The sequence below is a fragment of the Neltuma alba genome, unplaced genomic scaffold (assembly GCF_004799145.2).
Source record: "Neltuma alba isolate B1F8T4 unplaced genomic scaffold, ASM479914v2 tig00010377_pilon, whole genome shotgun sequence".
NCBI lineage: Eukaryota > Viridiplantae > Streptophyta > Magnoliopsida > Fabales > Fabaceae > Neltuma > Neltuma alba.
The window spans coordinates 29,717-54,779 of record NW_021635281.1 but is presented as its reverse complement, the minus strand read 5'-3'; the positions used below and the strand labels follow the sequence as shown (position 1 = coordinate 54,779).

General features: G+C 32.0%; 1 protein-coding gene across 1 annotated transcript; it reads left to right on the top strand.

The window, feature by feature from the left end:
- The first annotated feature begins 2,462 nt into the window (after nt 1-2,462).
- LOC114756223 (probable leucine-rich repeat receptor-like protein kinase At1g35710) lies at nt 2,463-16,186 on the top strand. Its single transcript, XM_028945160.1, has 11 exons — nt 2,463-2,850; nt 2,950-3,021; nt 4,724-4,795; nt 7,152-7,223; nt 7,323-7,394; nt 8,006-8,077; nt 13,745-13,819; nt 14,324-14,542; nt 14,793-14,864; nt 14,943-15,014; nt 15,162-16,186. Exons 1-11 carry the CDS (start codon nt 2,463-2,465, stop codon nt 16,184-16,186), a joined length of 2,211 nt encoding a protein of 736 aa, XP_028800993.1.
- The last annotated feature ends 8,877 nt before the right edge of the window (nt 16,187-25,063 follow it).

Sequence of the window (25,063 nt, the reverse complement as noted above, 5' to 3'; positions counted from 1 at the left end):
TCCATAGTGTTTGTATTTTTTAGGGTTAAGGGTCAAAAATATTTATAAAATTATACTAAAACTTCACCCAATATCATGAATTTTCTTTGGGTTGAAATTGACTAATTCAAATTTAAAAAGAGTTCAATAATGCCAATGATATCAAAATTAACAAATGTCCCTTTTTTAGCAATGGGACCCATGATTTTTTTTTTTAGTGAAAGTATCAAAATACCCCTAATTAATCGAAAAACAAGTTAAGGATAAAAAATACTCATGAACTTCATCAAACACCATATGATTTTTAATAAAAGTACCAAAATACTATTAATTTTGAAAGGCTATTGCATTAGAGTGTGTTAGATATTATTAAGTATAATAAATTTTTATATCACCAATCTTTATAATTAAAAAGATTATTAATCTTTTTCAATAGCTTTTTATTAGCCAATTTTTTCGCTTTCTATAAAAACTAGCCTATTGTTATAGTTATTCTATTCATTAATGGCTGAAAATATTTTAATAGCATAAATATTATACATAATAATTAAATATTTTTGTAACTACTAAAAATAGCCTTAAATTTTCTCAAAGAATTTAAACATAAACATAAAAGAAATTTCAGGTTCACTGTTAAATTTGATAACATAGACTAGAGGATAAACACACAGCTCCATGTATAGTTGATATAAGTAACTTATTTTCAAAAGATATCCATAATGTCTACTAAAAAAAAAAAGATTGGGGACATAAATAACTTAACATTGAAGAGCAATCCAATTCAAGCTTAAACTTTTTTTATGTTAGTTATTTTAATTATAAAAATTTTATTATAATTAATAATCTCTAACACACTAATACAATAGCCTTTCGAGATTGGGTGTATTTTGATACTTTTATATATATTATATGGTGTTTGGTCAACTTTAAGTATAAGTTCATGTGACTCTAAATTTTTTTCCGTTTTAGTTGAGGGTATTTTGGTATTTTTATTAAAAAACCTATGGGTCCCACAACAAAAAAACGGATGTTTGTTAATTTTAACGACGCTGACATTATTAATCTCTTTTTCAAACTTGAATTGGTAAATTCGATCACAAAAAAAGTTCATGGTGTTAAGTAAAGTTTTGGTATATTTTCATAAGTGTTTTTAACCTTTAACCCTATTTTTTTGATAAAAAAATGTACACATTTTGAGTAAAACAAAAGTGTGATAAATAATATCTAAAAGTCATTTTACAATTTATGATGTAAATAATTTAAATATGATGATCATAATACTAATAAATGCCCTATCAATTAATAACCAGAGTGAATAATGAAGTGCACATAACTTTCATTGCAAAAGAGAAATAAAGATTGCATAACAATACGAAAGAGAAATAAGCTTTTGTCCTTTGTCATTTCAATATTTCTCTATGTAAAGACTCTTGAGACTGTACTCATTTTGTGACCATCACTTTGTGGAAAGAAATTAAATAAAAAATGGGCGTCATAGTGGTATTTTTATTAAGCTTTTCCGCAACAAAATTAAAATTTGTTCTTAAAACAAAAAAATCAAAACATTTTTTTTATTTTTCTTCCTTTTGTTTTATAAAATTAGGGAAGAGATGCAGAATATTATATTTCTGTTAATTATATCAAGTTAATAAAGCAAACTAGTTTTGACCCTTCACTTCATCATTTTATGTATGGTTTTTGAAATAATGATTCTAACATCTTTTATTTTTTTATTTTTGGTATTCAAAAATTATTCTAAAAAGTAGTTCTAAAAACATAAAAGTTGAGCATAAAATCAAACAAGCTTTTATTTTATTTACTTTCTTTTTTTATTTATTTTTAATAGTCAAAGTTAGTTAACACGTTTCTTTATATGCCACTTAAAAGTTATAATTTTGTTTTTAAGAAAAATAAATTTATGCTTCTATAAAGACTCAGCCTCTGCACTCATTTGATGATCACATTGCATGAATCAGTGGCATTCTCCGAAATTATGTCGACCACTCCAACAATAAGCACTGTGATGGTAAATAGTGATTTTCTGACTATGCCCTGCCATTACTTTCTTTAATAATATTGCCACCTCCACGATAGCAAAGGAGAAACATGCTAGCAACTAGTGGTAAGAAAAGGTATATTTCCATAATTTGATTTGTCTTTCAAAATATAATCCTAAAAGTTAAAAATAATGGGTTCTTTAACTCAGAGTTCCATCAGACCACTATGCTGTGATGTTCATCATCTCATATTTGGCAATTTCATGCCCATTTTCACTATAATAACTCCAAAGACTAAAGACTTTAATATTGACTAAGACCATTAATTAACAACTGAGGCAATCTCACATGACGATTTGCCATTGGACCTACACACTTCAATGACTTTGACGCGTCGAAGGGAGATTCAATAATATTGCTCTATATATAGAAACTCTGCAGATGCACTCATTTTATGATTGCTTTGTGTAGACAAAGAAACTGACGATGGGTGTGATGAGAGCGGTATTTTTATTATGCTTTGTTGTAATAACTTGCTTCCACATTAATGGTGTAGCATCAGTTGCCATGATAAAAGAGGAGAAACATGCTTTGCTTCAGACTAAATGTTGGAATTTTAGCAACAGAGCCCACAACTTGTCAGACCCTTGTCACTGGGAAGGCATATCTTGCAATGATTTTGGAAGCCTTGTTGAGATGAATTATCAACAGATGACTACACAATGCTACTGTCTAGCAGATTTCAATTTCACTGCATTTCCCAATCTAGAATGTCTCACACTTTCTAAAACGGGTTTGATAGATACCATTCCAAGTCAGATAGGATCTCTTCATAAACTTATCCATCTAAACTTATCTTTTAACAATCTTACTGGTGAGTTGTATATCTTGTACTTTTACTCTTACCATGCAAATTAACTTAATTCAAAAATATTATATTTACCACCATACAACCTAATACTTCTATCAACAGGGATTATTCCATCCCAAATAGGAGCTCTTCAAAAGCTCACTTATTTGGATTTGTTTGACAATAGTCTTACTAGTGAGTCACGTATCTTCTATTTCTGCTCTTACCTTGCAAATTCACTCAATTTTGAAGTATTGTATTTATCTCCACACAACCTAATACTTTTATTGACAAGGATCATTCCACCACAGATAGGATCTCTTCATAATCATATTCATCTATACTTATCTTCTAACAATTTTACTTTTGAGTTATATATCTTTCATTTCTACTCTTATCTTGTAAATTCACTTAATTTGAAATATTATATTTATCTCGACACAACCTAATACTTTTATTGACAAAGATCATTCCATCACAGATAGGATTTCTTTATAATCTGATTCATCTATACTTATCTTCTAACAATCTTACTTATGAGTTATATATCTTTCCTTTCTACTCTTACCTTGTAAATTCACTCAATTTGAAAATATTATATTTACCCCTACACAACCTAATACCTCTATTGACAGGGATCGGATCATTCCATCACAGATAGGATATCTTCAAAATCTCACTTATCTGGACTTGTCTTCTAACAATCTTATTGATAAGTTATATATCTTCTATTTCTACTATTTTCTGGACTTATCTTCTAACAGTCTTACTGATGACTTATATATCTTCCATTTCTACTCTTAGCTTGGAAATTAAGTGAATTTTCAAATATTGTATTTATCTCCCCACACCCTAATACCTCTATCAATAGGGATCATTCCATCACAGATAGGATCTTTACATAATCTGATTAAACTACACTTGTATTCTAACAGTCATACCGATGAGTTACATATCTTCCATTTCTGCTCTTACCTTAGAAAGTCACTAAATTTTGAAATATTGTATTTTTCTCCACACAACCTAATACTTCTATTGACAGGGATTATTCCATCCCAAATAGGAGCTCTTCAAAAGCTCATTTATTTGGATTTGTTTGACAACAATCTTACTGGTGAGTCACGTATCTTTTATTTTTGCTCTTACCTTGCAAATTCACTCAATTTTGAAGTATTGTATTTATCTCCACACAACCTAATACTTTTATTGACAGGGATCATTCCATCACAGATAGGATCTCTTCATAATCATATTCATCGATACTTATCTTCTAACAATTTTACTTATGAGTTACATATCTTTCATTTCTACTCTTATCATGTAAATTTACTCAATTTGGAAATATTATATTTATCTCCACACAACCTAATACTTTTACTGACAAGGATCATTCCATCACAGATAGGATCTCTTGATAATCTGATTCATCTATACTTATCTTCTAACAATCTTACTTATGAGTTATATATCTTTCATTTCCACTCTTACCCTGTAAATTCACTCAATTTGGAAATATCATATTTACCCCCACACAACCTAATACCTCTATTAACAGGGATCATTCCATCACAGATAGGATCTCTTCATAATCATATTCATCTATACTTATCTTCTAACAATTTTACTCATGAGTTATATATCTTTCATTTCTACTCTTATCTTGTAAATTCACTCAATTTTGAAATATCAAATTTATCTCCACACAACCTAATACTTTTATTGACAAGAATCATTCCATCACAGATAGGATCTCTTTATAATCTGATTCATTTATACTCATCTTCTAACAATCTTACTTATGAGTTATATATCGTTCATTTCTACTCTTACCTTGTAAATTCACTCAATTTGAAAATATTATATTTACCCCCACACAACCTAATACCTCAATTGACAGGGATCATTCCATCACAGATAGGATATCTTCAAAATCTCACTTATCTGGGCTTGTCTTATAACAGTCTTACTGGTAATATATCTTCCATTTCTACTATTACCTTGCAAATTCACTAAATTTGAAATATTGTATTTACCTCCACACAACCTAATACTTCTATTGACAGGGATTATTCCATCTCAAATAGGAGCTCTTCAAAAGCTCATTTATTTGCAGTTGTTTCACAACAATCTTTCTGGTGAGTCATGTATCTTCTATTTCTGCTCTTACCTTGCAAATTCACTCAATTTTAAAGTATTGTATTTATCTCCACACAACCTAATACTTTTATTGAGAGGGATCATTCCATCACAGATAGGATCGTTTCATAATCATATTCATCTATACTTATCTTCTAACAATCTTACTTATGAGTTATATATCTTTCATTTCTACTCTTATCTTGTAAATTCACTCAATTTGGAAATATTACATTTATCTCTACACAACCTAATACTTTTATTGACAAGGATCATTCCATCACAGATAGGATCTCTTGATAATCTGATTCATCTATACTTATCTTCTAACACTCTTACTTATGAGTTATATATCTTTCATTTCTACTCTTACCTTGTAAATTCACTCAATTTAGAAATATTATAATTACCCCTACACAACCTAATACCTCTATTGACAGGGATGATTCCATCTCAAATAGGAGCATTTCAAAATCTCACTTATCTGGACTTATTTGATGAGTTATATATCTTCCATTTCTACTCTTAGCTTGCAAATTAAGCAAAATTTTGAATATTGTATTTATCTCCCCACAACTTAATACCTCTATGGATAGGAACCATTCCATCACAGATAGGATCTCTGCATAATCTGATTGAACTACGCTTGTATTCTAACAGTCTTACTGTTGAGTTACATATCTTCCATTTCTGCTCTTACCTTGGAAAGTCACTAAATTTTGAAATATTGCATTTATCTGCACATAACTTAACACTTCTATTGAGGGGGATTATTCCATCCCAAATAGGAGCTCTTTAAAATCTCACTTATCTGGACTTATCTTCTAACAGTTTTACTGATGAGTTATATATCTTCCATTTCTGCGCTTACCTTGCAAATTCACTCAATTTTGAAGTATTGTATTTATCTCCCCACGACCTAATACCTCTGTTGACAAGGACCATTCCATCACAGATAGGATCTCTGCATAATCTGATTGAACTATGCTTGTCTTCTAACAGTCTTACTGTTGAGTTACATATCTTTCATTTCTGCTCTTACCTTAGAAAGTCACTAAATTTTGAAATATTGTATTTATCTCCACACAACCTAACACTTCTATTGACAGGGATTATTCATCCTAAATAGGAGCTCTTCAAAATCTCACTTATCTGGACATATCTTCCAATAGTCTTACTGGTGAGTTATATATCTTTCATTTCTACTCTTATCTTGTAAATTCACTCAATTTGGAAAGATTATTTATCTCAACACAACCTATTACTTTTATTGACAAGGATCATTCCATCACAGAGAGGATCTCTTGATAATCTGATTCATCTATACTTATCTTCTAACACTCTTACTTATGAGTTATATATCTTTCATTTCTACTCTTACCTTGTAAATTCACTCAATTTAGAAATATTATATTTACCCCTACACAACCTAATACCTCTATTGACAGGGATGATTCCATCCCAAATAGGAGCTCTTCAAAATCTCACTTATCTGGACTGATCTGATAAGTTATATATATCTTCCATTTCTACTCTTAGCTTGCAAATTAAGTAAATTTTTGAATATTGTATTTATCTCCCCACAACTTAATACCTCTATGGACAGGGACCATTCCATCACAGATAGGATCTCTGCATAATCTGATTGAAGTACGATTGTATTCTAACAGTCTTACCATTGAGTTACATATCTTTCATTTTTGCTCTTACCTTGGAAAGTCACTAAATTTTGAAATATTGCATTTATCTCCACACAACCTAACACTTCTATTGACATGGATTATTCCATCCCAAATAGCAGCTCTTCAAAATCTCACTTATCTAGACTTGTCTTCTAACAATCTTACTGGTGAGTTATATATCTTCTATTTCTACTCTTATCTAGACTTATCTGGACTTATCTTCTAACAATCTTATTGATGAGTTATATGTCTTCCATTTCTACTCTTAGCTTGCAAATTAAGTAAATTTTCAAATATTGTATTTATCTCCCCACAACTTAATACCTTTATTGACAGGGAGCATTCCATCACAGATAGGATCTCTACATAATCTGATTGAACTACTCTTGTATTCTAACAGTCTTACTGTTGAGTTACATATCTTCCATTTCTGCTCTTACCTTGGAAAGTCACTAAATTTTGAAATATTGTATTTATCTCCACACAACCTAACACTTCTATTGACAGGGATTATTCCATCCCAAATAGCAGCTCTTCAAAATCTCACTTATCTGGACATATCTTCCAATAGTCTCACTGGTGAGTTATATATCTTCCATTTCTACTCTTAGCTTGAAAATTAATTAAATTTTTGAATATTGTACTTATCTTCCCACAACCTAATACCTCTATTGACAGGGAGCATTCCATCACAGATAGGATCTCTACATAATCTGATTGAACTACGCTTGTATTCCAACAGTCTTACCGGTGAGTTACATATCTTCTATTTCTGCTCTTACCTTGGAAAGTCACTAAATTTTGAAATATCGTGTTTATCTCCACACAACCTAATACTTCTATTGACAAGAATTATTCCATCCCAAATAGGAGCTCTTCAAAAGCTCATTTATTTGGAGTTGTTTGACAACAATCTTACTGGTGAGTCACTTATCTTCTATTTCTGCTCTTACCTTGCAAATTCGTTCAGTTTTGAAGTATTGTATTTATCTCCACATAACCTAATACTTTTAGTGACAAGGATCATCCATCACAAATAGGATCTCTTCATAATCATATTCATCTATACTTATCTTATAACAATCTTACTTATGAGTTATATATCTTTCATTTCTACTCTTACATTGTAAATTCACTCAATTTGAAAATATTATATTTACCCCCACACAACCTAGTACATCTACTGATAGAGATTATTCCATCCCAAATAGGGGCTCTTCAAAAGCTTACTTATCTGGACTTGTCTTCTAACAGTCTTACTGCTGAGTTATATGTCTTCCATTTCTACTCTTATCTTGCAAATTAAGTAAATTTTGGAATATTGTATTTATCTCCTCACAACCTAATACCTCTATTGACAGGGACCATTCCATCACAGATAGGATCTCTTCATAATCTGATTGAGCTAGACTTGTCTTATAATTGTCTTACTGGTAAGTTATATATCTTCCATTTCTACTGTTACCTTACAAATTCACTAAATTTTGAAATATTGTATTTACCTCCACACAACCTAATATCTTTATTGACAAGGATTATTTCATCCCAAATAGGAGCTCTTCAAAATCTTACTTATTTGGACTTGTCTTGTAATAGTCTTACTGGTACGTTATATATCTTCCATTTCTACTCTTACAAATTTACTCCAATTTAAAAATACTGTATTTGAAATGACGCCTTCTTAATACATAATTATAAAACCATTTTTTTGATGATAACCATGGCATACTTCATGCAAAAGTACACATATGCAACAACACAATAAAATATGCCTCCCATCACCATACTTCTCCTTATGGCTCCTTGACAAGGTTTTGGGCTTTTTGTGCTAAGTAACCTGGCCAAAAATCACCCCATTCACATCAAGCAACGGATCCCTCTTGCACCTACACAACTCAAGAATGGACTATGGTGCATGAGGTGTCTACCCAAAAGCTCTTTCTCAACTTCGGGCCAAGAAAAAGGAAGAACTATATGGGTCTGACAAAAAGACCAAACAGTATGATTAGTAGTGTATGCATACCACGCGGGCTTCAAGACCAATTATCCCCCACATAACAAAATCCCAACCTCCACATATGAACCCTATGCTTAGTCACAATATAAATTAAAAATATCATAGTTCTGCGAAGTAAGATGATATAGTTTCAAACAAAGTACAACATATTTTCATTTTATTTAATAATATAATATTAGTATATCAAATTCAGTATCAGTGTATCACAAAAAAAACATAATTCTCAATAAAATACAATTTAGGCATAATTAAATCGACATACTTCCCGATTTATCAAAATTTGTCATGTAAAAAAAAATACATACTTTATTCATAGACATACTTTCACAAATTCATATGAGAAAATAAAAATGTAGTAAACACCTTACAATTCAAAGCATGTATATAAAATAAATTAACCTTGGTTACCTCTACTCCAAGCTTAACTCACAGCTTGAGAAAGAAAAGTACAAATTACAGACTCCAAAATATAAAGTAATATACAAATAATGATCTACAAATAATGTAGATACAATTTAATATACATACAAATAAATAAGTTAAATTACATAGGATTTATTATTATTAATATATATACGTATATTTACTACTCAAAAATTCTTACTTCAAATAACAATTTTTCTTTACCCAAATAACTCATTTAAATTACAAATAAATATTGATTTTATTTAATTATGTAAAATTTTTAATTTATAACTTAAGTTTCTAGCTTAAAAATCTTTTCCAATAATATATCCTTAACCTATTTCATATTTTAAGCCAATCAAAATCTCAATAATATATTAAATAACCCAAATAAGTTATTTAATTTAAATTTAATTGGTAAAAACATTCTATATCTCTTCAATAATACATTTTTCAACTAAAATCTTAGTGTAAAATTTTCAAAACAATCAATGAATAAATATAAACTGATTAAAATTTCAATAATATATCAAACAACCCAAATAAATTATTTAACTTAATTGTAATTGGTATAAATATGATATATATCATAAATGACAAATTTTTCAACAAAATAAATTTGATTTCAAATACCAAAAGTAATAAATGGACAAATATGGACTGATTAAAATTAACTACTTATTTACCTCTAAATTTCTATGGTCATCTATTGTCAAAACTCAATACTTACTTCATACCTAAATCCCAAAATTTTCTCTAAACATTATAATGATACTACTAATATAAAGCTCTAAATATATAAAAAATATTCAAAAAGAAAATTTAATAAAAAGAAGTACTTTTATGTACCTAAATAATCCACAAAGCTTGTATTACTCTTCAAAATGTTAATGTTTCTCTGCTTCTCTCTCTTCCTCTCTTTCTCTGAGTCTCGTTCTCTCCCTCTCTTTCTCTTCTCTCTCTGCCTAACCTCCCTCCTCTTATTTATCCTTCCCACTCAACCGTCTCATCCTATTTTTATTTCTTTATTTATTAACCTCCTCTATTTTTCTTCTTCTTCTTAAATGTTCTTGCCTTTTCCACCGAATTTGGTGGAAAGTGCGTGTTTTTTTTTTTACTTTCTCTTTTTTTAATAAAGTATTATTATTTATAATAATAAAATATTATTATTTTATATGATTTAATTATTATTATTTTGAAATCATAATAATTTTTTTAATACTAAAATAACATTTAGGATGTTAAGCTCTCCCCTTCTAAATAGAATTTTGTCTTTAAAATTTGTGACACGTAAGAAATATAGCAACATAACAACATTAAAGAAATAGACAATATCACTACACACATACTATCAACACACAAGATAGTACATAATCAGCACATCAACACATACTTAAGAAAACAGATGTGGATAATCATGTCACATTCGCTCCTCAGTTTCCCAAGGGGCATCACCAGGAGACATGTCTTTCTAGAAAACCTGAAGTAACTGGATTGTTTTATTGAAGTTGCTTATCCTTAACATCTAGAATACATTTGAGCTTAGCTTGAAAGGTAAGATTCTCTTATAACTCAATCTCCTCAGTCTCGATCACATGAGATAGATCTGGATGATACTTCTTGAGTTGTGACACATGAAAGACATTGTGCTCATCAGAGAGATGCGGTGGTAAAGCAATTCGATAAGTGATCAGTACAATTCACTCTAAAATCTCATAAGGTCCAAGATATCGAGGAGTCAGCTTCTTGGCCTTAATAGATCTACCAATACCAGTCACTAGTGAAACTTTCAAAAACACATAGTCACCCAATTCAAATTTCAAAGGCCTCCGTCAGTTTGCATAACTCTTCTAGAGACTCTGAGCGGTCATCAACTTTGATTAATTCAATTTTTTTTATGGTTGCATCCACAAAGCCAGGGCCAACAATGGTTCTATCACTCAATTCAATCCAACACAGTGGTGATTTACACTTTCTTCTATACAATGCTTCATAAGGTGCCATCTGGATACTCGCATGATAGCTATTATTATAGGCGAATTCTGCTAGTGGAACATGATGATCCCAACTACCCAAAAATTCAATGGCACAAGCCCTCAACATATCCTCAAGAGTTTGGATGGTTCTCTCAGTTTGACCATCAGTTTGGGGATGATACGCCGTACTGAACTTCAACTCTGTGTGAAAGGCTCCTTGCATATCTCAATCTGATATGATATCTTTTGGTATCTAATGCAATCTCATAATCTCATCTACGTACAATTGAGCGAGTTTTTCCATAGAATAAGTAGACTTGATTGGGAGAAAGTAGGATGACTTTGTTAGTCTATCTACAATGATAAAGTCCATTAAAATGATATCCTATTTTCACTTAGAGATTTCCAAGTTTTGGATTAAACTCGGTGGCTGTTGGTGTTCAATTTTGACTTTCTGACAAGTCAAACCCTTGAGTACCAAATTAGTCATATCACACTTTATCGCTGGCCACCAATACTCTTGCTTTAGATCATGGTACATCTTGGTTATTCTAGGGTGAATGGTGTACTTAGTTCTATGTGCCTCCTCAAGAATTGTCCTTTTTTATTTTTTTATTATCTGGAACACAAATCCTTCTCTTGGACCTTAAGATTCATTCGTCTTCAATGTCATAATCCGATACAGCTCTATTTTCTAGTTCTTCTCTTACCCTTATTAATTCATCATCCTTCATTTGGGCTATCTTCAACTCTTTAAAAAAGTCAAAGTCCCCAAGTACTCCATTTAAAGTAACAATAATCTCCATTGTCTTAGCCATAATTGGTATTTCTATTAGCTCCTCTAGCAAGTGATGCTCTGTCATACTCATATAGAAAACATGAATTGTCTTTCTACCCAATACACTAGCCACCATATTAGCCTTCCCTTCATGGTATTCTATTCAAAATCATAATCCGCTAAGAATTCCATCCCTCTTCATTGACGATTATTTAACTCTTTCTGATCTACCAGGTCCTTTAAGCTTTTATGGTCACTGAAAATCTCACACTACACACCATAAAGATAGTGTCTGCAAATCTTTAAGGCAAACACAATTGCTGCTAATTCCAAGTCATAGGTGTGGTAATTTTCCTCATGAGATCTCAATTGTCCGGATGCATAAGCTAATACCCTATTATCTTGCATCAATACACTACCCAAACCTTTCAAAGATGCATCTGTGTACACCGTATACAATAGTGATGGTTCAGGTATAGTGAGGACAGGTGTCATGGTCAACTTCGTTTTCAACTCTTGAAATGCAGCTTCACACTTTTTTGTCCATACAAGAGGTTTGTCCTTCTTCATCAGGTTAGTTAGTGGCATGGCTATTTGAGAAAAGCTTTTAATGAAATGGCGGTAATACCTGATTACCCCACAAAGCTTCTTACTTTAGTCACAAACTTGGGAGTTTCCCATTTTAACATTGCCTCTACTTTACTTGGATCCACGACCACACCTTTGGCAGATACCACATGACCTAAAAACTTTACCTCCTTTAACGAAAACTCACACTTGCTCAAGTTGGCATATAACTTGTTCTCTCTTTATATTTGTAGTACAATATGAAGGTGTTTACGATTCTCCTCCTCACTTTTTGAGTACATGAGATATCATCAATGAAAACTACAACAAACTGATCTAAATAAGGCCTGCAAATTCTATTCATATAGTCCTAAACACCGCTAGGGTGTTTGTTAATCCAAAAGGCATCACTAGAAACTCATAGTGACCATAACGAGTTTGAAAGTGGTCTTGGGAATGTCCTCTACCTTGATCCTTAACTGATGATAGTCAGACCTTAAATCAATTTTGGAGAACACAGAAGAACCTACAAGCTGATCAAGCAAGTCATCAATTCTTGGAAGGGGATACTTATTCTTAATTGTGACCTTATTCAACTGACGATAATCTACAATAATGGCTTCGACTACCCTTGTGACTGGGATAGCATATCTTGCAATGTCTTTGGAAATGTAATTTCAATAGAACAACTAAGAATCCATTCACAGCAACCTCGGCTAGTAGATCTTAACTTCACCACATTACAAAAACTAAAATATTTATATCTTTCTAGAATGAGGTTAACAAGTACCACTCTGATTTTAAGCGAAGCTCTTTATTCATTCATTCATTCATTCATCTAATGTCTTACAATAATCTTACTTACATTACACTGTTGCCAACCTTACTCATTTAAAGTTGCTCAATATGAATGGAAACAATCCAGTTGGACCCGTTCATTCAACTTTGTATTTTACGAAAAATATTAAAGACTTGTTTTTTGTACACAAATTTATTTATTGCATCACAAAAGAACTAGTAGTATATAACTGAATAATCATGGAATAGAGTTGATAAGTACCATTCCAACTCAGATTGGAGTTCTTCTTAATCTCATAAATCTGAACTTATCTTATAACAATCTTACTAGTAATTTATGTGCCTTATACTATACCTTACAAATTCACTCAATTTAAAACTATTATATTTACCTTTATGACTTAATAAAATAGGTTATTACCAGGTACCATTCGAACACAAATAGGAGCTCTTCAAAATCTCAATTATTTGAACTTGTTTCATAACAACTTTTTATTTGATCAAAAATAACCTAAGACATACATTTGCAATTAAAAGGAATGTGTTTTGATTTTGACAGATCCCATTCCAACTCAAATAGAAGATCTTCCACAACTCACATATCTAAACTTGTCTTACAACAATATTGTTTCAAGTGAGTTACTTCTCATCCTTATCTAAATTAAAAAAAAGGAAAAATGAAATATTACATTGAAGACATGTTTTAAATGATCAAAATACCTAGCATATGTTTTGAGCTAAAAAAAAAAACTATAGCATTACGAAGTCACTTTTAAGCTTTATGATACAAACAATTCAAACATAATAGGGAGAATTACAATCAAGCTCCAAGGAAGAGAAATAATTACTAAAACAATAACAACCTCAGTAACCTATAATGACAAGTGCCAAAGTACACAATGACAATTTTTAGAACTTATTTTGTAATTATTTTTCTTTCTTAAGACTTGATTGTAATTCTCCCAATGTAATAAGGAAAAGAGAATAATATGCTGAATGCTTTATGAATTAACCACAATAATAAAGAAACAAGCTTTTGGTTGTAATGGAAACTCCTTCAGTGAAACTTCTAGAGTGATGTTGTAAGCTTTTGTTATTCAAACACATGTCTATAATATCACAACTGCCATGACCACAGGGAATGAGCATGCAGTGCTTCAAAGCAAATGGTGGAACTTAAGCAATGGTGGCTCCCACTACTATTGTGACTGGGATGGCATATCATGCGATGGCTTAGGAAGAGTTATCTTAATTAACCAACCAAGAATCTATTCACAGCATCCTCAACTAGCAGATCTCAACTTCACTGAATTAGAAAGACTAAAATACTTAAATCTTTCTAGAATGGGGATAACAGGTACAACTTTAATTCAAATTAGAACCCTTCATTCATTCATCCAATATTTACACTTGTCTTGCAATAATTTTACTTACTTCCACTAACCTTAATTATTTAAGATTACTCAATTTGAATAGAAACAATCTAATTGGAGTCGTTCGTTCAGTACTGGGTGTATAATAACTATAAAAGACTTACATTTGTGCACACATTTATTCACTATGTTATAAAAAAATATTATATTTGAATTTTCATATAATGGTGACAGGTACCATTCCAACTCACATAGGAGGTCTTCAAAATCTCAATTATTTGGACTTGTCTTGCAACAACCTTACAGGTGCCATACCTTCCACCTTTCCCAACTCATATAATATAAAAAAAATATTGTATTTAAATTTTCATGGAATGGTGACAGGTATCATTCCAACTCATATAGGAGGCCTTCAAAATCTCAATTATTTGGACTTGTCTTGCAACAACCTTTCAGGTGTTCTACCTTCCAACCTTCCCAACTTTATTTAGAATCACTAGATTTGAGTAGAAACAAAAAAAATAGTTGGGGTCATTCTTTAAACTTCAGGTTTTATGACAGATCTCCACAACTTATATTTATACTCAAATTTATTCACTACAGGTGGCATCCCTTCTTCAATTTTCGATTTGAGATATTTACAAGATTTTGATGCTTCTCAAAATCAATTAAGTGGTGGCATTCCAGAAAAATTAGGAAATTTCAATATTGGCTTTCACATAAATGTCTCCCAAAATAATCTGAGTGGAAACATACCGGACATTTTGAACTACTTAGATGTTGATGTTAACTTTACTCACAACAAATTCAATGGAATATTACCATCTAATATATGCAGTGAGCCACCATCATGTAGCATTGACTTAAGCTACAACAGTATCTCTGGTAGCATACCTGGAGAATTTGGTAGGCTACAATACATCAACTTGTCATACAATCTTCTTAGCGGCTATGTTCCAAGTGAAGTTTATAGCTCTTTTCCTCATGACATTTTAAATGGTAATAGAGAATTACTTACGCCAGAGAAGATACATAAAGGCTCAAAGTCTTGGCTGAAAATCATTATTCCTTTGACAATTTTTCTTGTCATCACATTTGTTGTGGGTTTTATCTTATTTGAATCATTCAAAAAGCACAAGAAATCCATAAGTAAGGCAAGAGAAGCAAAAAATGGGGATTTGTTTTCCATATGGAATTATGATGGAAAAATTGCATATGAAGATATCATTGAAGCAACAGAGGACTTTGACATCAAATATTGTATCGGAACCGGTGCTTATGGAAGTGTTTATAGGGCACAACTTCCAAGTGGCAAAATCATAGCATTGAAAAAACTCCATAGAAGAGAATATGGAGACACATTTTTGGCCAAGAGTTTTCACAATGAAGTGAAGATGTTGAGTGAAATTCGACATCGCAATATTGTAAAGCTTCATGGTTTTTGTTTGCATAATCAATGCATGTTTCTCATATATGAATACATGGAAAGAGGAAGCCTTTTTTATGTGTTGAATTATGATGATAAAGCTAAAGAGTTGAATTGGAGTAAGAGAGTGAATGCCATTAAAGAAATAACAAATGCTTTGTTGTATATACATCATCATTGTGCTCCTTCAATTATCCACTGAGACATAACAAGCAATAATATATTGTTGAACTCAAAGATGGAAGCTTTTTTATCAGACTTTGGCAGGCTAGGATCATTGATCCAAATACATCTAATCAGACTCTTTTAGTTGGTACTTATGGTTATGTTGCTCCAGGTGGGCTTTTCTAATTCTCTGCTACTGGTCCTTCTATGTTGTATTTTATTTCTATAGTATATTGCTTGTCTTGGGATAAATACATAATTATTTAATTTTTGGCCCATTGCAGAGCTTGCATACACCTTAGTTGTTACTGAAAAATGCGATGTTTATAGTTTCAGGGTGGTGACATTAGAAACAATTATGGGAAGACATCCTGGAGATTTGATATTATCTTTGTCAAAGACCTGTATAGGAAGCATTTTGCTTAAGGATATTTTAGACTCATGTCTCCTTTTGCCATCACAGAAAGATGCAAGAGATATAACTCTTTTGGTGACAATAGCATTAGCATGCATGAACCCATCTCCTAAATCTCGACCATCAATGCAACAGGTGTCTCAAAGGCTTTTATCTTCCAGCCTTCCATTAGCAATTCCTTTCAATAATATCTCAATTCAACATTTAGCGAATGAAGATATGCCAATAATGTAATAAAAAGCTTGGAGATTTGGCTCATTGTTTGCTTTGTACCTCATATGAAACTTTTAACGACTTGCTTCAAAGTCTAGATTTGAAATATGCCATATGTTTAATTTGTTGTAGTTGATATTTGTCTTATTCTGTTTAAATAATAAGGTATCAAAATTGAATTATAAGAAATGCATACATAGAAGCAACCTCACCAAACTCGCCTCTACCCATAATGTTTTCGTTACTAAACTTATCTTTTGCAACTTAAAACTTTTCAAGTTGACCAAAGTGAGTTTCAAGTTCCTCCTCAAATCAGCTGCCAGTAAAAAGGCAAAATATTAGTAAATCAATCATGGCTATCACATAAATCATCAATTATTATATATAGCATCTTTTCCATTATTCAACTTATTACCAAGAACATCAAAGAAATAATCTTTTTGTCTTCTCTTCTATTAATAAACATTTAGAGCAATAATAGCTCCAATAACATTATTGCCTAAAACTGGTAAGTGGAATAGAGTGATTAGTAGAATTTTGATATGCTCTCGCTCATTAATGACTATGCGCTTACACTTCATCATTATACGCACACACACATGTATATAACTTAATTTCTACATATGCATAAGATCATTGAAGTTTAGCAGAAACACCCACAGGACTTGGCGGTGAATTAGAAGTAGTCAAGGTCATGGGAATGACTCCTATCAAGCTGTTGTTTGGAGACGCCAATTTCAGAGAGCATGAAGGATTAGTTTGCGAATAATGGCATGCTAAGGTAGAGAGATATGAAAGCAATAGGCATACATTTTATCATTTAATAAAGTTTAGAATGTGTTACTCTAGTTCTGGTGAAAGTAAATTTACTAAAGCAAGAAAATCCACAACTTGGGATGGTGCTTGTGACAACCATTCTTTTAAAACCCATTTAGATCAAAATTTTCAATCTATTCGAATGATTAACCATGATAGAAAAGAAGAAACCTTAAAATTTTAAAATCGCTATCATGGTTAAAAGAAATAAACTTATAATAATAGTAACATCGATCGTTACCTTGGGTCTTGGACTTCCAAAGTCCAGAAATATCATTTAACCATTAGCCCAAACCAAACTTATATTTTCAAACATACGAACTGATAAATCAGTTTAATATAAACTATAGAGCTCATTAGTCAAAAGTCAACACTTTCGAAGGAGCGTTACATGCAGAGTCTAACATGTCTCGGGCCTCCTCGCGGCCCTATCATACCAGATAGTAGTAATTAAAAATATTATTTTACATCATGATAGTAGATGAGCCCTATGTGGTAATATATAACAAGTCAGCACATAGAACAAAAGCAGGGAGGCTATACAAGCTATAACAGCACACTATGCCTCCGGAGCCTTCCCTGATGGGCCACCACCTGAACTATCACCTGAAAATGTTAAACCACGGGGTGAGACAAATGCCTCAGTAACCAGCTTTCCAACTCATCATACATACTAACACGTGCTCGTGAGGTGTCAAGTGGGATAGTCATTAATTCTCGAGAAACATAGATATATCCATAAAAGTATAATCTTAATCATCCAAACCCTCACTATGGGGCCCAACACACAAGCCACATAAGTCTATCCCTCACTATGGGGGATTAATCAGACATATAGGCCTATCCCTCACTTTGGGGGACGAATAAGAAGCCACAAAGGCCTATCCCTTACTATGGGGGACGAAGGAAGAAGCCAACCAATATGCACCAATGGCGGCCTTACCACGTGGTAGGATAGTGCTCAATCCAAAATCCAAATAACAACGAATCATTCATAATATAACAAAAATGTCTCAATCTTTTCCCAGTATAATCCATAAGATATAAATCATATATCTTTTCCAAACTTCTTAATCACAATTCCAAAAATCCCACGAGACAATTTTCATAGCTCAAAAGATATAATTTATCTACTCGAGTTTCAAATAACAAATCATTATACCAAAATAGCAAAATACTCACAAACAACATATTAGCACATATAACAAGTGGAAAGTGGTTACCTTTCGCCAAAGCAATACTAAGGATTACCACAAGGTCAATCCTTTGCTCAACCAATAATTAATCTACACAATTAATATAACCACATATTAATATAAACAAATAAATTAATTAAACTTCTCTATATTAGTTAAATTTCTGCTTTAATTAAATTTTTATTCTAAATTCCCGCAACTCTCATAACCCAACAATTATTAAGTATTTTAAAAACAACTTAAAATTTCTAACAACCCAAATTATTTATTTACCACCTCCAAATTATTTACTTTAATAAAAAGGATTTTCCACAATTTCTAAATATAAAATTATTATGTTATAAATTCTAAAAATCTTCATTTAAGTTTAAACCTCAAAATCAAACTATCAAAAATTCAATAATACTTCAAATATTTATAAATAAATAATCTAATCAAAACTTTAATGGTACAACTACCATATATATATTTCCATAAATAATAAACTTTTTAGCTACAATAATTATTTTAAAATCTCCAATCACCCAATAAATAAAACTAAACCGATTAAAATCTCAATAATATATCAAACAATCCAAATAAATTATTTAACTTGAATTTAATCGGTAAAAATATGGTATATCTCATAAATAACAGATTTTTAACTAAATAAATTAATTTAAATAATAAAACTAACAAATAGAGAAATCTAAACCGATTAAAATTAACAACTCATTTATTTCTAAATTTCTATAGTCATCTTTTATCAAAACTCAATACTTATATCATATATAAGTCTCAAAATTTTCTCTAATCACTATAGTAATAATGTAAATAGGAAGTTTAAAATATACAGGAAATATTTATAAAGAACATTTGATAAAAAGAAGTAATTTTATGTACCTAAAATATCTTCAAAACTTGCCCTTTCTTTTACCGGTATGCTCCTTTCGCTCTTGCACACTCAAACTCTCTTTCACTCTTTCTTCTTGCGCCTGCCGGGGGGAAAATGAAGGGCTGGGGGTGTATTTAACACCCCCCGCACATTTATTGGGGGGAGGGGGTTTTTCAAACTCAACCCCCAACCCCCACCGTCCCCCCCAACTTTCCACCGAAATGTCAGTGGAAAGTTGGACTTTTTTTTTAATTATAATAAAATATTATTATATTATATTATATTATATTATATTATATTATATTATATTATTTTTCAATTATTTTATTTTATTTTATTTTTATTTTTTTTTCAGGATATTATAGTGCTTATTGAAAACAAAAAATAAAAAATAAAAATAAAAAGAGACTAAAAAAAAGCTAATTTGGGAGCCAAGTTATTAGCCTTTTGATGGCTCAACTACCCGCCCACAACTTTTATCAGAATGGCTTGTACTAGGAATCGATTTTATGACTAATATTATGATAATCTTTGCAGTAACGGTCTACATTTAAAATTGTTAATGGATGGTTTTTAAGTAAGAAAATAATTCTTAAAATCTGACATCTAGGACATAATTTTTATTTTAGACTTTACATATATTAAAACATTAAATTATAAAAAAATTAGATTAAATATGAATTGTTTAATTTTTCATTTGATCAGTTCTAATCTTGAAACTGAACCCTCATAACACAGGATTATTTGCATTTATCTAATACTCCCCGGCTTCTATTTATAAGTTTCAAATTTATGAAGGAGTGTGATCTATTTTATAAGCTTCAATTTAGGGTTTGTCTTAACATTTGATATTTTTTTTAATGTTATCCATAATTATTTCTCTATTTTATATTTCCCCACATATTCTCTTTCATCTTTTTTTCTCATTTATTATAAGAGCGTATTTGAAAACAAAATATATTTTTAATTTATTTATTATTTTAAAATAATTTTAACTAATTATTTGTTATACATAAGTTGGTTATTTAAAACTCATAATAAGGAGCAGAGTGAGTAATTCTTTGGTATGTATTTTGGTTTTGCCATCAATTCTCTAACATATAATCCTCTAGCTCTATTTATAAGGTAGAGAGAGAAGGGTTTTTTACTCATGTTTATAAGTCACTTCATTGAATTTTCAATATAAATGTACTATTTTGTTATTTTTTTAGTGTAGATATTTCTTTTTTTCCCCTTAAAAGATGGTTGACTAACAAGTTAATTGATATGGGCCGTATTTTTGTTATAAAAAGTCCAAGCCTAAAATCAAAATTCTTCACTAAATTGTGGGCTTGGAGCTCGAAAACTAGGCCCAATGCAACTAGATTAAGTATGGATTATTTATTTGTTCCTATGATCAATTTAAATTTCTTTATGTGGAAGAAACCGTGATTATAATAATTTATGATTGAAAAATCATATATATATTTATTTTAAGAAAATTAATATTAATATTAATAAATTCTCAAACCTAGCTATCCCTAAGTTGATTATTTGAAAATCTATCATGTTATAATTATTTTTTTTCCAAAAATGTTCTTAGGACTGAGGTTATATCTAAAATTGAAAAGTTGGTTGCTAAAATATTTTATACAATTATTTCCTTAAATTTTAGTTAAATTTGGTTGTTAAAATATTGTATACATTTATTTAATTGAAATTTTGTTCAAGGGTTAATCTAAAACTTAAGATGGAAATAAACGTAAACAAAAAATGAATGATATAATATCTTCATAATATTTAATCATTTTTATGAGGTTTATTATTAAGAGTGATCAAATTACATTGTTAACACATTACAAAGAGTATAGCTTATTAGAAATTTAAATAATATATATAGAGATGGACTTAAATGAAAATGAATTTTGCTCCAAAGTCCAAAGAAAGGACTCTTAATTTATTCACAAAGGTCTCTTATTTTAGGGTCGGCCATGTGAATGCCGCACCTAAAGGTGTCAATTTCCGCAAGCAAGTGAAAAATTAAATTATAGGTCAACTTATAATTAAAAAATATCAAAATAAATAAAAATCTCATTTCAACTCTCTATGTATTGTAAAACCTTTTTTTCCTAAATAAATATTACTCTCAAGTGTATCATCCCAAGGAACTGAAATCAAATCCAAGCAAATCAAGAGCTTGTTATGATGCTTACGACCATTTCATTGTTTTACTTTTGTCAAGTTAATGAAAATTTCAAACACAACTCAGCAATTAATATCTAAAGAGTAAAATAGTATAACCTCTCTTGTATTTTGTCTTAATTATACAGACCTCCTCTCTATCTTGAAAACATACACTCTAAACCATTAACTCCATTAAGAATATTTTAAAAAGATATTTTTTTAAATTCAAATTTATATTGAAATACTTTCTATTTGCTAAATTACCATTCATAATCCTAGATCCCAAAATCTTGGTTAAAATGTAGAGATATGATATGATATTATGTAAATATTATGTAATTATGATTAGGATATGATATGATATGATATTATCATAATGAGCCATTAATGCAAAGGCTCCTCCCACTTGTATATATATGTGCATATTCTGAGCAATGAAATACAAGAGAATTATTTTCCATATTATTCTGTAGTCTACATGGTATCAGAGCGTGAGATTCTTTTTTGGGTGGTAATTTTCGGTTGCTACAGTACCAACTTTATCGTGTGAGCTTGTAACCCCCGGCGTGGTGCACTGTTCATCAAGTTTCGGTACTGTTCACTCGGCATCCGTACATTTCCGTACGGTTCATCTTTTTTGTGCAATTCGGTTCTGTTTGCAGCTCCCTGTGTAGCTATTGGTCTTTTCACTACTTAGGTATTCATTAGGTGATTCAGGTATCGTGCTTTGTGTCCCTGTGTGACACTCTTTCGCATTCCTTTTGGTTAGTGCACTTCATCTATGGCTGAAATTAAATCTGTCTCGGAGCTTGTCCCAACTGTTACTAAAATTACTGATCATAAGTTGACTTGGGTAAATTATTTGGATTGGAGTAAAACAATTCGTCTCTATCTGCGAAGCATTGAGAAGGAAGACCATCTGACCGATGATCCTCCAACAACTGATTCAAAAAGGGCCTGGTTGCGGGATGATGCACGGCTATTTTTTCCAGATCCGTAATTCCATTGACAGTGAGATTATTCCTTCTATTAATTACTGTGAATTGGTTAAGGAACTAATGGATTATTTAGATTTTTTGTATTCAGGAAAAGGAAATATCTCTCGTGTTTACGAGGTCTGCAAAGCTTTCTATCGTTCTGAGAAACAGGATCGCCCTCTCAAAGCCTACTTTATGGACTTTAAGAGGATGTATGAAGAGCTGAATGTGTTAATGCCGCTTACTGCTGATTTAAAGGTTCAGCATAAGCAACGGGAGCAAATGGCTATTATGAGCTTTCTTACTGGTCTCCCACCTGAGTACGACACAGTTCGCTCTCAAATCTTATCCGGATCTGAGATTTCTGACCTTCAAGATGTGTTTTCCAGAGTAATGAGAGCTGAGAATCTCTTGCCACCAGCTGCTAGTATTCCTACAAGTGCCTTGCTCAGTAAGGGCACCTATGAGACTCGTAGTCCCAGTGATAACCACGGGGGGCCTACCCGTGGTGGTTCGAAGCAAGGGGGAGCCCCTTCTGACTCCAGTGGGGTAGTGTGTTATTACTTGCAAAGAACCAGGGCATACAAAACGCACATGTCGAAAACTTCAGAATAAACAGCAACGAAATAACTCTGCCCACGTGGCTACACAAGCCAGTGACACAGTCACGATCTCTGCGCTGAGTATGCCCAGTTAAAATCTGCTACGCCGTCTGTGAGTGCCGCGGCTACAACAGGTAATAATGCTACTGCCCTTGCTTCTTCTTCCTCAAAGTGGATCATAGATTCCGGGGCTACTGATCATATGACAGGTAACCGCCATCTCTTCTCCTCTTATAATGCTTTTGCTAATCCGTCAAGTGTTTCCATCGCTGATGGTTCCCAGTCTCAAGTTCTCAGTTCTGGCACTGTTAATCCCACTCCCTCTATCCGTTTGTCATCTGTGCTAAATGTCCCTAAACTTGCTTTCAATCTCCTATCTCCCAGTAAACTCACCCGTCAACTAAACTGTTGGGTCTCACTTTTTCCTTCTCATTGCTTGATACAGGATCTTTTGACGAGGCGGATTATTGGTAGAGGTTATGAATTTGGCGGGCACTATATATTGGATGATCGGGTGTCTCATGCGGTGGCTTGCGCTAGCAGTCATTCTCCCTTTGAAGTTCATTGTCGATTGGGTCATTTGTCTTTATCTTCTCTCAAGAGAGTTTATCCTCAATTTCAACATTTGTCGTCTTTAGATTGTGAGTCATGTCAGTTTGCCAAGCATCATCGTCTTCCCTTAGTGTCTCGTGTCAATAAATGGGTTTCATCCCCTTTTGAGTTAGTCCATTCTGATGTTTGGGGTCCTTGTCCTGTAGAGTCCAAAGCAGGGTTTAAATACTTTGTTACATTTGTTGATGATTATTCCCGAACAACTTGGTTATATTTAATGAAACATCGTTCTGAATTGTTTTCCCATTTTTGTGCCTTTTGTGCCGAGATTAAAACTCAATTTAATGTTTCTATTCGCACCTTACGAAGTGATAATGCTAAAGAATATCTCTCTGCTTCGTTCCAATCTTACATGCTTCAAAATGGTATACTTCATCAATCGTCTTGTGTTGATACACCAGCTCAAAATGGTGTTGCCGAAAGGAAAAATCACCACCTACTTGAAGTGGCACATGCACTTTTGTTTCAAATGCAGGTTCCTAAACCATTTTGGGCTGACGCGGTCTCTACTGCATGCTTTCTTATTAATCGAATGCCTTCCTCTGTTCTTGATGGTAACTCTCCTTTTTCTACCCTCTTTCCTTCTAAGCCTTTGTTCCCTATTGCTCCTAAGATATTTGGGTGTGTCTGTTTTGTGCGGGATGTACGTCTATCTATTTCAAAGTTAGACCCCAAGTCTCTTAAATGTGTCTTCCTTGGATACTCCCGGGTCCAAAAAGGTTATCGTTGTTTCTCACCTACTCTCAATCGTTATTTAGTATCTGCAGATGTCACCTTTCAGGAGTTCCACACCATATTTCTCGTGTTCTTCCCCACCTGCTCCACCTGCGGAGGAGGATGACATTCTATTGTACTCTGTCACTTCACCATCACCGTCATCGCAAGCACCCGCTCCCGCACCCATTCAACCATTTGATCATGTGTATGCACGATGGTCAAAGGAGATTACTACCGCCACGCCGGCTTCTATTCCTCCCTTGTTCGCTTCGCCATCAGATCCTGAGTTGAGCACCACTGAGCCTCATTCTGACCCTAATCCTGAGACA

Bases quoted from the DNA above. Each gene is read 5' to 3' on its own strand.
- LOC114756223 (XM_028945160.1), top strand. From the start codon at position 2,463: ATGGGTGTGATGAGAGCGGTATTTTTATTATGCTTTGTTGTAATAACT. The intron at 3,022-4,723 runs GTGAGTCACGTA...CTCAATTGACAG, and splicing joins GTTTGACAATAGTCTTACTA to GGATCATTCCATCACAGATA. The intron at 14,543-14,792 runs GTACAACTTTAA...TAATGGTGACAG, and splicing joins TTCTAGAATGGGGATAACAG to GTACCATTCCAACTCACATA.